Source organism: Apaloderma vittatum, unplaced genomic scaffold (genome assembly GCF_000703405.1).
Source record: "Apaloderma vittatum isolate BGI_N311 unplaced genomic scaffold, ASM70340v1 scaffold13612, whole genome shotgun sequence".
NCBI lineage: Eukaryota > Metazoa > Chordata > Aves > Trogoniformes > Trogonidae > Apaloderma > Apaloderma vittatum.
Genome location: NW_009704226.1, coordinates 1 through 17,144, shown reverse-complemented (window position 1 = coordinate 17,144; position 17,144 = coordinate 1). Strand labels below are relative to the sequence as shown.

Sequence of the window (17,144 nt, the reverse complement as noted above, 5' to 3'; positions counted from 1 at the left end):
GGGGCTCCCGGGCCTCCCCTCCAGCCCCCCGCGGCCTATTTCTCCACTAAGACCCTGCGTCCCCCCTCAGGATCAGCATCAACAAGGACACGAAGGTGCCCAACGCCTGCTTGTTCACCATCAACAAGGAGGACCACACGCTGGGGAACATCATTAAGTCGTAAGCTCGGGGTTTGGGGGGAATTTGAAGTAAATTTGGTGTGTGGGCATTGTTTCAGGGGTTTTTTCCCCTCAGGGCAGTGATCAAGCTCAGGGCTTGGGGAGATTTGAAGTAAATTTGGTGTGTGGGCATTGTTTCAGGGGTTTTTTCCCCTCAGGGCAGTGACCAAGCTCAGGGTTTGTGGGGATGTGAAGTAAATTTGGTGGGGGAAGGGATGTTTCAGGGGTTTTTTTCCACTCACAGCAGTGACCAAGCTCAGGGTTTGTGGGGATGTGAAGTAAATTTGGTGGGGAAAGGGATGTTTCAGGGTTCTTTTTCCCCTCAGAGCAGTGACCAAGCTCAGGGTTTGGGGGCATTTGAAGTAAATTTGGTGTGGGGGGGTTGTTTTAGGATTTTTTTTCCCCTCGGAGCAGTGACCAAGCTTGGAGTTTGCGGGGATTTGAAGTAAATTTGATGGTGGGGGAAGAGGTGTTTCAGGGTTTTTTTTCCTCTCAGGACAGCGAACAAGGTTGGGATTTGGGGAGATTTGAAGTAAATTTGGTGGGGGAAGGGGTGCTTCAGGGTTTTTTTTTTCTCTCAGAGCAGTGATTCTGCTTTAAAAAAAAGTGAGCAAATAGCCTCCGCAAAGCGCATCCGGAGTTTTGAATTAATTTAAGCTAAAATGCGTCGGGGTTTGTGCTGCACGGTTGTTCACTGCTGCTTTTTTGCCTCCCGTCCCAGGCAGCTGCTGAAGGACCCTCAGGTGTTATTTGCTGGGTACAAGGTCCCGCACCCGCTGGAACACAAAATTATCATCCGTGTCCAAACCACCCCTGACTACAGCCCCCAGGAAGCTTTCACCAACGCCATCACAGATTTGATCAGCGAGCTCTCCCTCCTGGCGGCGCGGTTCAGGGTGAGGTTTTTTTTTGGTTTTCTGTCAAGCATGTGAAGTCTTTGCAATTACAAGTTAAAAGTGCATCTTGGAGCTGCTGGTTTACATCAATAAGCGTATCAAAGCAACTCCTGGCAAGGCTTGCTGGATCCGGGCTGCTCTCAAGGGTTACTTGTGTGCGTGTAAGGGGTTCAAGGGGTGCTCTGTAATCCCCTACCTGGCCAGTGTACCAGTGTAGAAAACAAATTTCCATTCTTCCAGGCATTTGGGGACTTTTTTATACTTCTCCTGCCCAAACTCTGGGATATTTTTGATGACCACTTCTCACTGCTTCTCCTCAGCCGTACAATTGCATTTATTTAGCCTTTGATTTTTGGAGACTTAATCTGCTCCAAAATGTTATTCATGTAAAACCGAGAGGAACTCACTGCCTGCATAGCGCTGGTAAAAGGCAGCAGCGCACTGATTTTGTAAATGTGTTTTGATTTTAATTTAACTGGGTGTTTTTGGATGACGTAGAGATTTCCACTGATGGCTCGTGACGCTCCTTGTGTTTCGCAGAAGACTTAACAAATGTTTAAACTAACCTCCTCCAGCTCGGGAGCAGTTCTTACCTTAACGTAGGTATTTTATCTTTTACAGGTCGCCATCAAAGACAAGCAAGAAGGAATCGAGTAAAATCCGGCCCCGTTACGAGTGGGCTGTACTGAGACAGAACGGTGTGTCTGTTAGCTGAATGCTATGTTTAAACCTTCATTCATGGCAAACACTTGTCCCACTTCTGTTTAATTTTTGACAGCAGCAGTGATATTTTGAGGTGTGGTACTTTGGTGGGGCTTTTTTTTTTTTAATATACCAGGCAGGCACTTTGCTAAGAGCATAAGTGTCTGGGTTGATTTGATGGATAAGTCATTAAAATGATTTCTACTTTGCTAATTGGAGCCTTAAGGCAAATATTTGTACTGGGCTGTTGGCAAGTTTATGCAAACGTACTTCCACAACGAGCAGTTGCTGAGGGATCGCGGTGGGTGAACTCTCTTGCTTTTCCTTCTTTAAAAAGTCCAGGCACTGCCAGCTGACCTGGTATTTTGTTTTATTAAGTGTCATTTCTATAAAACAAATGCACAAATTGTGAAAACTTACAATAAAAGAAACCGGATGTTTACAATGACTCGGTGACTTTAACAAATTCTTACCTTTTTTTGTTTTGTGTTTTTTTTGCTCTTGCATGTAATAGCTGGTCTAGAAAACTTGATGGTTACATGGGTAACAGTCACTAATACTGCACTATTTTCAAAACATGGGAACGAAACTCTGTTACAAGGAACTATGACTTCTTCCAGATCGCCGTGACGTTCACACTAGTTAGAACAACAAGGTAAGTAAAAGTGGGGTCGGACACCACATTGTTCACTAGGACTTCGCTCAGCTGCTCCCCGTTCGCCCGAAGCTCTGGCCACTTGAGAATCTACGAGGAGAACAGAGTTGGGGTAGGAAAAGAGCATGAGGGTTGTCACTGGAAGGGGGAGGTTATTAATTATTGTTCTGATGATTGGGTTTCCCAACCAACTCAGGGAAGCTGAAGGAAAGTTTCTTCCCCTTTCTGCGGGAGGTGGCACAGCTTTCTGAAGGAGCAGGCTTGAACACAGAGGGACTTGATCCGAAAGGGAAGAGGGAAGGTGGCTGGAACTGCCTGTTGACTTGGGTGACACTCTTCCAAGAAGTTTAAAAAAAAACCCGCCAGGTCACGTCATACCTACATACGATAGCTCGAGAGCAGGCTCTGGAGTGAGAGCCTGCCTTCGTCACGCACGGGAGCAGTCACTGCCCCAAAGAGGACGATCTTTGGACAACAGGGAACTACCAAGCAAAAAAACCAAGTGGTGAGCCCTTTCCTGTGAGAAGTTACACCAGGGAACAGCTGCCCTTGGCCTGTCAGGGAGAGGCCGGTCTACATGCTTGTGCTGTCGGGCTCTCCGGTTTGACCACCCTTGTTTTACCAAGGGCCCGTCCACTAGCAAAAGTCACGGAGCCCGCAGGAGCAGACGGACTTGCTTTACAGCTCCTCCTTCCCATCACCGTTGTGTTTGTGTGAGATTTGAGAACTGGCCCTGGTCGCCCTCAGGCGATCGCTTCCACGTTAGTTTGTGAGCGCGAGGTGGACGAAACGCCAGTCGTGTTCTGGTGTGAACCTCGGTGGGTTTGAGTCGGCTGCGGTGCGGCTGGAGAGAGGCCTGAGGCGTAAACAGGACCTACCTGTGCGGGAGGGATCCTCTTGTCCGAGCGTTTTCCCTTTGCAGAGCTCCACGCCGTGGTGTAGCTGGAGAGGTTATACATCCACACGCTTCCCTTCTCGTCGCCGCAGAACACGTAGGCTTTTGCTGCAAGACCAAAAGAAGCAGCTGGAAAAACGAGTGTGGGGCTGAGAGTTCGCGGCTCTGTAAAGCGCAGCTCAGCACAGCGCTGCGGGATCCCCGGTGAGGATGCCATAGGTCAGCAAAATTCTATTTCCACCACAAACGTATTAATCTACCTCGCTCTGAAAAAAGGAAATTCATGTAAAGATAAACTGGCTATCTTACTCTAGAAGAGAAAAGCTAGTGAGAAATGTTTGGGGAATTTCTTCTGACTTTTTTTTTTAGGTGACCACATCAGGTTTGTCTATTCTTGGTTAGTCTCCGCCACCAGCTGCCTTGCCTGTGGTGGTGTTCCCAGTCCTTGCTCCAGCTGCGTTGAGATTTAAAACGGCTCCAGAAAAGTGCGAGGGCTGAGCCCTCAGCTCTGCGTGCTCTGAAGCCTTGCACCAGGAAGACCGTGTGGGTAACATCATCGGTACACGTCACACTGTAAAGCTGCACACGGGTCAAGCTGTAATTATTTATTGCTTATTTATGTGCAGCTGGCACGGGGAACCGAGGGCTCCTGCTGCTTGCATGCGCACTTGGTGCTGAGGGCGGCTGAAATCCTGGCCCCCAGGGCAGGTGACGGGTTCAAAGGACGTCGCAGCCATCACGCTGGCTGCCTACCTGGGCAGGTGCTGAGCGTCAGGTAGGACATGTCCGTCGTGGACCACTCCAGCTCGGCCAGGATAACCGCAGGGACCGTCCGCTGGCAGCCTTTGCCCCTCACGTTGAAAGAGCGACTCCAGCTCCACACGTTTATGCATCCGGGTTTAGAGCTCTTGGAAACTAGGGAAGAAACAGGGAGAGGCTGTGTCAGTTCTCTCTGGTGAAGGCTGTCCATCGAAAAAGTGGCTTTTAAGATGTGGGACCTGATACGAGCAGCAAGTGTTCCCACCTCCTTTCCCTTATTTAACTGGAGGCTGCAGAGGGATTTTCAGTCCCATACTGTTGAATTGTTCAGGAAGACCCACCCCATGCTTTAAGCACTTGCCCAGACACGGGAACCCCCTACTTACTGGCAAAAAAAAAATAAAAATACTGCTGCCAGCAGCCCCTGAGCAGAAAAAGGAGCTCTCTCCTCCCTTCCCTATTATCAGCACTGCTTGGCCGAGCATACTTGGGGATGGGTCCAGCTGATCTCCAGTCCTGCTCAGACCTGAGCACCTCTAGCCTGCGTTTCAGCAAAAACTAAGTGACTCTGGGAGATCACCCCATGCTGTGTAACCTTCAAAAATCTAACTAAGAGGGAGTCACACCCCAGGAAGTCCCTCTGCTCAGTGTGCTGGCTTCAGGTGCCACGTGCCGAGGCGGCCGCCTTTTTTGCTGCCTTGGGCTCTTGTGTTTACACTCACCAACAACATCATCATTCAGAAAGGCCAAACCGTCAACCCTGTGCGCTGACGACATGCCTCCGTCCTCATCCGGGAACTGGAACATGGCTTCGAAGGGCCTAGAGCAGGGGGAAGGGCGCGATGAGTCAGGCCCTGAGCGGGCAGGAGCGGAAGGGCACTTGGGTACAGAACCCACAAGGAAATTCATGTGTTAGCAAAGTCTCTTGTCAAACTCGGGTGAATTCCCACTTGGAACTTACGCTTCTGGCCACCTGGGTTTGTTGATAAGCAGAAACCCATTTACTGACGAGACTGTTGTTTTACTTCCCCTGTTTCTGTAGGTACCAGGATTAGCGTATGGCAGCAGGGCACGACTTTCCTCGCTGCTTTCTTGTGACCATTTTTTTTTCCTGCGCTCCCACAGCGTGCCGGTTTCCTGGGTTACCTCACGTAGCAGAGGCAGGGGAGGCCCCACTGTGAGCCTGGAACTCGATCTGAGAATTTATGTTCCCTCGCACTACTTCAAGTGTCAGGGTATTGCATTACACCTGCGTCAGCCTCCCTGTGAAGCAGGGAGAGGCGTCTGGAGGGCAGAGCATCAAGACGAGCTGCTCTGGGCTGCCAGCTTCGAGCACTCCTTTAGCATTATGGTAGCGTTCTTTCTTGCCACTGGGGGAAGTATGTTTTAAATTTGGTAGGGCATGCTGCTCTTCTTGCTCAGCCCTCCCCCGTTGTTAGAAATAAAGCCTCGGCCAGGACTACCTTTTTGCAGTACACAAAACAAATGCCTGCCCCCGATTTTTGGTGCTCACCTGCTCTTTTGCTCGTCATCCAGTTTTATATTCCAGGCGAAGCAGCCGCCTTCGCAGCCAGCCAGCAGGTACTGCTCTGGGCAGGTGGGGACCAGGGCGAGCCGTAAGGGAATCGAAAGTGCTTCCAGCACCAGCAGCTGGCTATAAAAAAAAGAAAAAAAAAAGAAAAGAAAAAACCAAGCAGTTAAGTGGTGCTGCAACATGGTAGCTATAGGCTCCTGGCCTGGCCACATCTGGTTTTTGAACCTTTACCTTGCTTTGAAATTGTAGTCACAGTCTGGAATCCCAATATCCCAGAGCGCAATTCGCTTGTCATAGGATGCAGCTGTGGGACACAGAAGAGAAGCAGGTAGTGACACCGCTGCTCATCTGGCTCTTGTCGTGCTAGCTGGAAATTCTACCTGTGTCACAGGCTGTAACACTCGAAGCCTGGGGCAAGAGCTCATTAAAGCACCGCAGCAGTCACCGGCCCCCGGGCTCAGGACCACTTCACAGACATTGTCAAACATGCACAGTCAGCGGTTTGCATCCTTATCCTGTGCTCTAAGAGGAGCAGAGAAAAGAAAGTTTGTTTCCTGGGGTCCCTTACTCAGCTGTGGCTTCACAACTTCCCTTTGAGCTCATGTTTCTGGTCAAGGGTTCTAGTGGAACCTAAAACAGGAGCTCCAACCTGAACTGGTGTTCACATCCACAGCAGCTCCCTCGGGAACGTCAGGCACTGCCCTAAGGTGTGCTGGCTTTGTCGCCAAGCTATTACACCCCAGAGCAGAAACAATCCTAACAGATTACTCCAAGTAATCTGGATCCTAATCAGGTGGCATCCCTCAGACTCAAACAGGTTAGTGTCCAAACCAAGCATGCAAACACTCTCACGTGGTTACTGCAAAGATTTCTGCCCAACAGAACGAGCCTTGCTGTCCATGCCATTCTATGGATATGCTGTCGCCCTTGTTAGCCCTCTGGGCTTCTGCTTTTTGTACTCTTGAGCTTTCTCCCCTACAGATACCCATGTTTAAAAAAAAAAAAGGAAAAAAATCCACTTTTAATGGTTCACTTAACAAGTGAATGGTACCAGGATGTGGGTAATTGCAGGCAAGAGAAACAATGTGCTGTGGGGTGCGGGTGTGGTCTGAGGGGCCTGGAGCTTACACTTGCCAGGCAGCAGCTCCAATTTGTAACACGGTGGGTTTTCCCTACCAGCCTCCTTGGGCCCTGCTGTGGCAGAGCTCTCTTCTGTACCAGGACCCACACAAAAATTTGGGACGAGGCGCAGATCTCAAAACCGCTTTAATTTATTCGAAAGCAATCAAGCATGTGCTTCTGCTCGTCGGGAAAAAAAATTAAATCCATGAGCCCTTGTTGCTGTGCTTGACCGGAGCCCTGCTGGCCCCACGCTCGCTGCTCTGGCTATCATTCTTCTTACTCATCCCTGCAGAACTGATCCACTATCAGGCTTGCTTGTGGCTAACGCGCAGGTGATGGGCACCCTGCGAGCCACCAAGAAAGAAACAGGAGCTGCCGCATCTCAGCTCTGGAGGCAGGCTCTGTGGCTGAAACTATTTGTACCTTTTGCAGGTTACTGCCCTCTGAGACTAACAATACCCTCTCTGTGACGTCTGTCCGCGCTTTTTGTACGTGTGTGTGGTCCCCACCTGCACCTGCTAGCACCGGTGACAATCCCCTTGTGAAGGGAGCCCGGCCTTTTCTATGTGAGGTACCAAAGCTGAAGAGATTCTGAACTGCAGACTTACTGAAGAGGTGAGTTTCTCGAGTTGGGCTGAAGCAGACAGTAGCAATGGGCTTTTTGTGAGCCTTTATCTCTCCGTAGCAGAAGTCAGCTGCCACGTGAATCAGTTTGACAATCCCTCTCCTCCCAGCAGCCACCAAGATATTATGAGATTTTTTCCGGCTGTCACTGATTACCATCGTGAGGGTTGTCCACGCAACACTGAAAAACTCCTGGGATTAAAAGAAGAAACCAGGAGTAGCATGAGAGAGAGCAGCCAGCAGAACAGCTGTTAGCCCCAAGATAAAACAACTATCACAAGAACTACTGGGGTGAAAGGACACGACTATCGAGCTGGAGCACGGACCTCAAAACAACCCTCGGAAGAACACAAACTATCACGACAGGATGTTTACTCCTCTGTGCTGTCACTTAGCAGGATACACACACGTATGCCCCTGTGAGGAGAAGAGAGGCAGACTACTAATCTTTTAATCTAATAAAAAAAAAAAAATCAAACTAAACCAGCTTAAAAGGATAATCAAGAAGTATTTGCTATCCTTTTAAGACCTGTCCGTGCTAATGCCTGAAGCCCTTTCAACACTCCTTGTAACATGTCCTATCTGTACACACAGGCAATTAGGACAGACGATGGCATTTCCATTCAGTGCTTCCTCTTCCTGCTTGCAACCTACCTCTGTAGCCACCTTGTACTTCTTCAGCACTGTCCCTGTCTCGCAATCGATCAGACAGACGGACTCCCCTCCACACGTCGCCACGGTTCTGGAGGAGCTCACGATGGGATCTGAAAGATGAAAAGAAGAGGTGAGAAGTTCCCAGGCTCGGCGATGACATGTGAAGACTGCAGCTTATCCCTGCCCGGTGCTCTCCCAGTCTCCTGTTTTGAAGTCAAAGAAGTATGTAAGCAAGTCTCTTCCTGACAATGGAGACTACAGCTTGAAGGAGCAGGGGTCTAACGCATGGAGTCCGCTGGGATTCCAGAGCCGGGTGGTTCTGGGAATCCTGCAAACCTCTTTAGAGCTCACCTTTCCTGGCTCCACAGTCTAGCAACGGCTCGAAGACACAGGACCAGAGCTGCGTTTTAAAATCCTCACGGCTGTTGCCTTTACTGTGACACTGAAGAAAATGCAATGGCTCTGCACTGACATCCTCCTACAATAAACCATCCACATTTAGAAAATTCATTCCCCTGACAGCGGTTTGCTTGGAATTGCCATGACAGAACCCTCTAGGGAACACAGCAGGCTGAGTTCAACTGAAGTGTTTTTCAGCCCTTCTGTGCTACAGAGAACAGGAGAGACTGAGGTGCCACCAGCGGCCAAGACTCCTAAACCAGCAGGCAATTGCTTAGAAAAGATGTGCCCAGCAGACCCCAGCAGCGAACCCCATTTCCCTGCTGCAGAGAAATGTGAAAAATCCTTTTGATCCCCACTGGGCTGAGCTGAGGGGGAAACACCTTTCCCCACGCAGCCGTCACTTTGACCTGACAGCAAGTCATGCCAGTCCCATTTCTAAGAACAGGCTTTCAGTGCACCACCTCAGAGCGCTGGTCCGTCCATCCCCTGCAGGGGATTCACTGTCTCCAGGGCGGGGGGGCCTTCCCTGGCGCCTCTGAGAGTTGTAAGACAACAAAAACAAAACAGAAACCATAACTCACACCATATCTGGCCAATTAGGAGCTCCGACCTGTGCAGAGCTCTGATGAAATCTGAATGCGGCTTCTCCCACTAAACCAAGAGGCTGAAAGCCCGGCCCGAGGGGGCTGACAGACATACCTTGCCCTTGGAGTTCTTCACCGGGGTCAAGGTGATGACTCCGTTGTCCTCCTCTTGGCTTTTCTCTTCCCCTGTCAACTGTCTGGATCTTCTGTTGCTTTGCCCCTTGGGAAACTGCTCTCCGTTCTTATGTGTCCCTTCAGCTCCCTCGTCCTCAGGGGTTGCCTCTTTGGCTGGCTGGTTCAACGTTCTCGGTTTATCAGGATCTGGGTCATCCTGCACCCGACTGGACTTTCTGGGAGTAACTACAGCCTCCTTGCTTTTTGCCTGGGTCTTGGACCTCTTGTTTCCAGAGTTTGTCTTTGAATGATTTCTTTTCCTCTTGCTGGGTGTTACCGTGACCTATAAGGCACGTTGTCAGTTTCTGCAGAAGGTTTCCAGCTTCCCCGAGACGCGCAGATGATTTGTAAGTCAGAGATATCAATTATTCAAATGCAAGTACCCTCCCACAGTTACAGACTGGGTTCCAAGAATCAGACAGCCCTGAGCTGCAGAGTTCCTAGAGGCAGAAGCTCATGAAAATCACATAGCCAGCCTCATTTTCATCTCCCTTCCCTTCCCCCACTTACTTGTGACTTAAATACGACGTGGAAAACCAAATGTGGCCCATGGATTGTGGGAGTTCAGCCATTTCAGAGAAGGCAGGCACCACCACTGATGGGCCGTTAATCAGCTCAGTTCTCTCACTGAAAACATCCCTTCCTCAAAGGAGAGGTGGAGTCAGTGGGACTAGACTCAAGAAACCTTTCAGGCTTCCCAGGAGAATGGAAGCTCTCTCCTCCTGGAAAGCAACTCAACCTTCACATTGCTGGGAAAGGTTCAGTCTGGCCATAAAGAACCAGCCTGAGCTGCTGAACAGAAGCTGAAGCCTGAGACTGCCCCTACAGTTACCAGAGGGTCATAAATGTAAACGGACAAGTGCTACTGAATTTCTGAAGACTAAAAAGGACTTTGCTAATGCAACTGGAAAAATCACTCACCTGACTCACATCCTCCGTGGCTTCTGTGGGGCTTTCTGTACTTTCTTCCTCACTCTCATCCATCTTTTCCTCTGGTTCAGGATCTGTGTTCAACTCCAGACCCAGCGAGTATGCCAGAAACTCTTCTGCAATCATTTTCACCTTAGAAGCAAACATGTGGATATGTTAAAAAAAAACAACCACAAAACCCCACCCAAACGAAAAGCCCCCATGGAACAGCAAACTCTGGCGTGTAATGACACGGGCTGCTTTGCCGTTTTTAACATCTGCTCTCACTCTTTGCAGTGGATTTTGCAAGGGGCTGACAGAGTGGCAGGTCAAGTCCTCTGCTGACATGACCCGACCCAAGAACTTCACTTTGTCATGGGCACCCATTTGTGAAAACAGCAGCACAGCAAGGCAACAAGACAAAGGAGGGATGGAAGCCTCAGTTTTAGGTCTGCACCTACAATTTAAACATATGATACAGGCTAAACTGCACCTTTCCCCGCTGGGAGTGACAGCAGCTCCGTCATTACCTGTTCTCTTTTCATACGGTGGGAGCACCAGGACGAAAGGTTGCCATTAGAGTTACTGGCAAACGACGAAGTGCTAAGGATACTGCAGTCTTGTTAATTAATGCAAGTATCGTTATTGCTTATGAATGAAAAATCAATGTTTAAGGACAGTCATCGCAGCCTGGTGTACAATCAGCTTGTAACTGCTTAACAAAGCAGTGGAAAAAACCAGAAAAAGGGATACCACCTGTCTGCAGGAGCCCTCATACCCTAAACCCAAATCCATAGGAGGCTTTTTCATTCAGAATCTGGCTGCAGACTCCTTGCCCGAAGGGCAGAAGGGTAAGTGAAATGTAACCTACCCGCCAGCGGGTGAATTCACTGAGCGAGCTGGGTCCGCATACGACATTGGTTTGTACTGACTTCAGAAACTTTTTCTTGATGGAGTTCACTTGCTCTGCTGTGTATTTCTCAGGAAGTTGGTCACGGAAGAATTTTTCCCAATGAGCAGTAACCTGGGCAGAAAGGCTGGGTTTACCCAACAGAATGCTATAGAAAACCAGAGCACAAAAGCACAAGAGCACTTGCGAAAGCATTTAAGAAGTTGCCAACATTGAGGCTCTGCTTCCCTTTATTGGTGTTCAAACCGTGGCTTCAGCTAACAAAAAAATGAGTTCCTCTGAACCAAACTTAAGTCACAGAAACACAGAATCATAGAATAGTTGCAGCTGGAAGAGACCTGGAAGATCACCGAGTCCAGCCTTTGTCTCAGCCCTACCAACCCACTAAACGATTCCCCCAACACAACATCCACCCGTCTCTTAAACACCTCCAGGGACGGTGACCGAACCCCCTCCCTGGGCAGCCTGTTCAATGGCTGACAGCCCTTTCAGTGTAGAAATTCTTCCTCATATCCAACCTGAACCTCCCCTGGCGCAATTTAGATCCATTTCCCCTCATCCTCACACTCTCCAGTAGGGAGAACAGACCAACCCCGCCTCGCTGCACCCTCCCTTCAGGCAGCTGCAGAGAGCGATGAGGTCTCCCCTCAATCTCCTCCAGCTAAACAGCCCCAGCTCCCTCAGCCGCTCCTCATCAGACTTATGTTCTAAGCCCCTTCCCAGTGAGCGTGGCTGAGCAGATACCGTCAGCATGGAGCCAGGGCAATGTCTGATTTCACACCGTAGCAAATGGCCTTCAGGAGTCTTACTCTGTGCCCTACTAACAGCGAGTAACCACTTCATTATCACAGGCATGGAGTAACAGGGATGCTTGAGGTTTCTCGTAGTGTGTGCATGAGCAGGACTGGTGCATGTGCCATCCCCATTTAACATGACACCTCGACTCCCAAAGGCTTCAGAACAACGGGCCCAGCCGTGCAGATGCTCCCCCGCAGAGGTGCCCGGTGTCCCACCTGAGGGGTTCTGACGGGTCGTAACGCGCCCGTAAGCATTCGGACCTGACAGACATTTTCCATTTCAACACAGCAGCAAGAACAGGGCGGGCAGGTGCAAAGCAACGCCGTCAGGGAAAACTATCTGGGGCACGGGTAGCGGCACAGAGCCAACATCTCCACGGGGGAGCGTTCGGTGCCTCATTAAAGAGCCGAGTGTGCCCAGCTGCCTGGTGGGTAAGAGGCCGAGCAGTCCTCATCAAGACCCTTTGAGGTTCGAGGTATTGTTATACACAGAATACTTTGCGCAAGAAACCATCCCAGCCTTTAGTATTTGATCTCTCCAACGCTGCTACACAGAAGGAATTCACAGCTAACGAGAACACAAACGGTAAGAGCAGTACTGCACAAAACAAACCCCTTTTTCATAAAAGAACGGTAATTTTGCTCCGACTCCCAACACAGACGAGCAGTCAGAAGCTGAAATGCACGCCTAAATCAAGGAAAACACAGTCTCGAACGTGCAGCTGAAGAAGAAACAACAAATCCTTGTTCCTGGAAAAACCAAGATTATCCTGAGCTTGGTTTCATGCTCCCCGTTTGTGGGGCCAGAAAGGTAACACAAATTAGACAGGGAGGTGAAGGCAGCTGTCGTGCGGGCAACCAGGCTTCACCCGTTTTTGAACGACGATCGGAGTGACCTGAAAAACTTGAGGGTCAGACACTGACCTTGCTGGCCCTGCTCCTGGGATTGAAGCCGAAGGCAGAAGTTGGCTGCACGGAACATGCAGAGCAAATTCGAGCAGGGAGCAGAGAAAGAAGCGGGAAAACATTCACCAGGTGGCCTGTGCTGCGGGCTGTGCTCAGATCACACCAGAATTACCAATAACCCTTTGAAGCCTGTTTGTAACCCCATTGTTACCAAGCACGGTGTTGAGCCACTTCTCAGGTATTTGGAGAATTAAAAAAACCCACCGTCGCACGTCTTACCTTGCTGGTGAGCTTCCGACTATTGACACGCCTCACGTGATTCGCCAGCTTGGTTATATCCTTGCCGTTGAGCAGCCGAAGGTTTTGCAAAAGAAACATTACTTTATAGTCATCGTTGAGCTAGAAAGAGAAGACAGGGGTTACAAAAATTGCACATGTGGTACTCGCTTTAGCCCGTTATTAAAATGCAGCCAAAGATATATTTAGTCAGGAAAAGTTATTACTCTATTTTACACTTGCAGGAGCATAACATCCCGCCTGACGAGCTACCTGAGGTGGGACTCTGGCCTGGAGAATGAGGAGGTTCTAGACATCCGCCTTTTAATATCTGAGTGGTTCTGGGCAAGTCTCTTCTAGAGATCAGGGAAATACCTGCGCAACCTGGTGAAGGGGCACAAAAAGCCTGGCTGCTTTCTCAGATGCCCTAACGCTTGCTGCCTAAGAACGACACGGTAAGTTCTTCACTGCGAGGGTGGTGAGAGGCTGGCACAGGTTGCCCAGAGAAGTTGTGGATTCCTCATCCCTGGAAGGTTCAAGACCAGGTTGGACGGGGCTTGGAGCAACCTGGTCTGGTGGGAGAGAGGTGTCCCTGCCCACAGCAGGGGGGTTGGACCTGGATGATCTTGAAGTGCCTTCCAACCCAAACCATCCTGTGATTCTCTGAGAAGAACTAGGCCCAACTGTGGTTTGTTTCCCCCTCTACTCAATGCTCAGCTTGTAAGGATGGGAGGTAACTCACCGTCAAGTACACGTTGTTCTCGTAGGTTAGCTCCTCAAGCAGAGGGAACTGTTTCAGAGCAGTCACATCTTCCAGTTTGTTGTTGTTGCAGTTTAGGACACGCAGATCGGGCAGGGTTAGGCTGTTGGGGAATTTGTCCAGCAAATTATCGGAGAGATCGAGTTTCTGCAGATGCCTCAGGCGGGAAAACAAGCGGGGGTCTAAGTCTCCAGTCTTCAATTGCAGCTTGGACAGGCTTTTGAAAACAAAAGAGAACACGAGCTACCTGCAGCCCGTCGGAAAAACAAGCGTTTCCCTTCGCGGGATACAAGGTCCCACCTGGCAGCACCTCTTGGGCTAGCACAGCTCCCCGGGTAAATCCAACACGCAACGCACTAGATTCATTATTTCACTCATTTGTTAGAAATCTCCGTCTCAAAACTGGTGGGAGCAATGCAGGGCGAGTCCAAAAGGCGAGTCCTGTCCTTCCCCTCGCCCCGTGCAGACACCTGCACTCACACAACGACGTGGCAAATTGGATTAGTTGGCCAGCCAGGCTCCAAACTTTCCTCTGCCTTAGAAAAGAAGTTCAGGCCAAGTTGCCCAGTAGGCCCCCAAATCACCTGGTCGTTCTCAAAGAATTAACCTCACAAAAAGGATTTTCCCGTTTCTTTTTGGGTGAATTTTGCCACAGAAACTTCCATTGGCAAATATGGAACTCTGCCTAACAAAACCCCCAGGCTGCCACCTAAAGAGAAGCGTTCTGTCCCGAAAGGGCAAGTGTTGCAATATTTGTAAGGGGGGGAAAAAACCACACACCTCCTCTGTAAGAAAGAGAACACTGCGTATTATCAGCGGGGTCATTTAGATTTGATGAGAACATCCAGCTGAGCTCCAAAGGGAGCTTCTAGTCCCGACAGCCAACACCTCTCGAGGACACAAGCTTGAGTTTCTTTTAACAAACAGAACCTCCATCTCTAACGATTAGTAAAAAAAGGCCTTCTAAATATAAATGAGGAGCGAACGCATGCGGTGAATAAAAATAGGAAGACCGCTCCTCGTTATCTCGGAGGCCTGATCAGTCAAAGCACACAAGAAAGGCTGAGGAGAATCCAGCGGGCTGCAAAGCTGAATGGGACCCCTAGGTCATTCTGGGGACAAACTCAATGCCACGTTCCCAGAACGGACTTTCTGGAATATAACCTTTCGAAACCACGCTAAGGGCTCGCACAGCAAAAGCCACGCTCTCAAAATTCACCAGTTCGCACATCTCAGCATCACCTTTGTTACCCAGATTACCGCAGCTGATACTCTTCAGGTAAACTTTCAAGTTTCTCTCTAAAAGCAGTTATTTTAGCACAAGACAAACTAACAGAAATCACTTTAAAGAGCACAAATGAAAACCAAAACTCTTACATCAGCGACAAAAACAACAAAGGCGCCAGCCAAAAATTGGCCAGCTGAGTCACTCGGCTTGACCAGCTCCGGAATAGCAAAATTCCACTGCATTAAATATTTGGAAAGACACGCATTTTCGACGGCCTCTGTGAAGGATCTGAGCAACAAAACTGTTTTTAGTGGTTTCTAAGTGTGTCAGAGTTTATCCTCCTGCTCTGCAATGTTTGAGGTACAAACATCATCGCATTTAGAGGAGATGGAAAGTGACAGAGGGAGAGGAAAAGGAACCGCAAATAATGCCAAAAATATTTTAAACCCCTCTAAAATCCGGTCCAGAAGAGATTCTCTTACTCACACTAAGCAATTGCTAGTAAAAACAGAAACGTTTTCGAGGTAGGGAGTATATCTCCGGGTCAAGGAATCAGGATCCAGCCTGAAGCAGTTTTACAGAAAGCAGGAGGCAGCACACACCCCCATAAACGGGGAGAAGAGGTGGTACCCGCTGATAACATGTATCTGGTGGAGGCAGCTCACGGATCCTGCATCTCCCCTTCTGGGCTTTTTAACTGACTCTTTTTTCTGTCAAAACACTTAGGGGAAGGCAGACAGAAAAAAAACGATGGCCCAGCCTGAAGTCATCTGGAATTTTCCATGGGCCTGTTCGCACTTACTTCAGCGTCTCGATCTTCCGGAGCCGTGTAGATCTTGGAACTGCTCTTTCCAAAAGAAGCTCTGTAGTGATTTTTGACATTTTTAATTTCCACCCCTCTGCTGGAATCACTTATCAGTCAGCTGTCGGATCTCTTCTCCTGGTAAAACACAAAGGCATAAAGAGGAAGTCCTTTCAACTGACTCCAAAAGCCACGGGGGAAAAAAAAGCTACAGGTTAGCTACCAATTCCGCTGCTGTGTTTGAAGTCACCGTCCTCTACACAGTTGCAATGAAAATACCAGAGATTGTTCTTAGGGTGGACACACTGTTAAAGCGACAGCCTCGCTCAGGGCTAGGACAGTCTCGCTGTTACCTGCCTGCACCTCTCTCGAGCAACAGGGACCTGCTCCAAGAACTCTGGCACGCTCTCACAAAACCAGCAACAACAGCAAGAAGAAATACAGCTGCTGCGAACGCCTTCCTCCCAAGGAAACGAGGCAGCGCACTCACCGGCCTGACCAGATGGACAGACTCCCGGCTGACAACTTCTAAATTCTTCTAAAATTTTGGAGAATGGAATTAACTGGCAGAAATGTAAATACTGCCCCAGGCTCGAGCAACAGGGACCTGCTCCAAGAACTCTGGCACGCTCTCACAAAACCAGCAACAACAGCAAGAAGAAATACAGCTGCTGCGAACGCCTTCCTCCCAAGGAAACGAGGCAGCGCACTCACCGCCCTGACCAGATGGACAGACTCTCGGCTGACAACTTCTAAATTCCCTAAAATTTTGGAGAATGGAATTAATTGGCAGAAATGTAAATACCGACCCAGGCAACAATGTCATTTCCTCACCAAGCGGAAAAAACCACCAGTAATAAAATAAACAGCATTCCGTACATTATTGGTAACGAACAGATGTTTCCAGGCATCGCTGTGAACGGTACAAACACATGTGGATACGCTGATATTTAGAATAATAATGCTGATAGGGCCAAAGAAGCTTCAGGGAATCCCTGGTTTGTGGCTTACGCCTCTTCCTGACACAGACCCCAAGAGAGGGAAATAAGAGAGAAAAGGGCTCCAAGGCTGGACTCACTACTGCCTTTCCGCGTTAATGTCACCAGTGCCTACACGCTGTGAGGGATGCGCAAGGCACCGAAGCCACCACTGGGCTTGACTTCAGCTGCGTGCCGTGCCCTGCACAGCCCCTGGGCCGTTCGTGTGAGGAGCGACAGGGCGCTCCTGTGTGACCTGCTCTAGGCGATCCTGCTTTGGACGAAATGATCTTCCAAGGTCCCTTCCAACCCCCAACATCCTGTGATTCTGGGATTGCGTTGTTAACATAGAATCACGGAATGGTTGGAGATGGAAGGGACTAGAGAACACAGAATGTCAGGGTTTGGAAGGGACCTCA

The 17,144-nt window shown here is 49.5% G+C and overlaps 2 protein-coding genes across 2 annotated transcripts; one reads left to right on the top strand and one right to left on the bottom strand.

Moving 5' to 3' along the window:
* Nucleotides 1-70: 70 nt before the first annotated feature.
* Nucleotides 71-1,712, top strand: POLR2J (polymerase (RNA) II (DNA directed) polypeptide J, 13.3kDa; the record flags this gene model as incomplete). Its single annotated transcript, XM_009864977.1, has 3 exons — nt 71-160; nt 881-1,055; nt 1,677-1,712. Coding segments are annotated over 3 exons (301 nt in total), but the record flags the coding sequence as incomplete, so codon positions are not given.
* A 649-nt stretch (nt 1,713-2,361) lies between these two features.
* On the bottom strand, nt 2,362-15,878 carry LRWD1 (leucine-rich repeats and WD repeat domain containing 1). Its single transcript, XM_009864976.1, has 15 exons — nt 15,749-15,878; nt 13,701-13,935; nt 12,962-13,081; nt 10,941-11,093; nt 10,082-10,222; nt 9,102-9,443; nt 8,352-8,478; nt 8,001-8,110; nt 7,331-7,538; nt 5,832-5,904; nt 5,580-5,720; nt 4,789-4,886; nt 4,061-4,222; nt 3,291-3,415; nt 2,362-2,502 (listed from the first exon to the last, which is right to left on the bottom strand). The coding sequence occupies exons 1-15, from the start codon at nt 15,826-15,828 to the stop codon at nt 2,362-2,364; spliced, it is 2,256 nt and encodes a 751-aa protein (XP_009863278.1). The 5' UTR covers nt 15,829-15,878.
* Between the last annotated feature and the right edge of the window lie 1,266 nt (nt 15,879-17,144).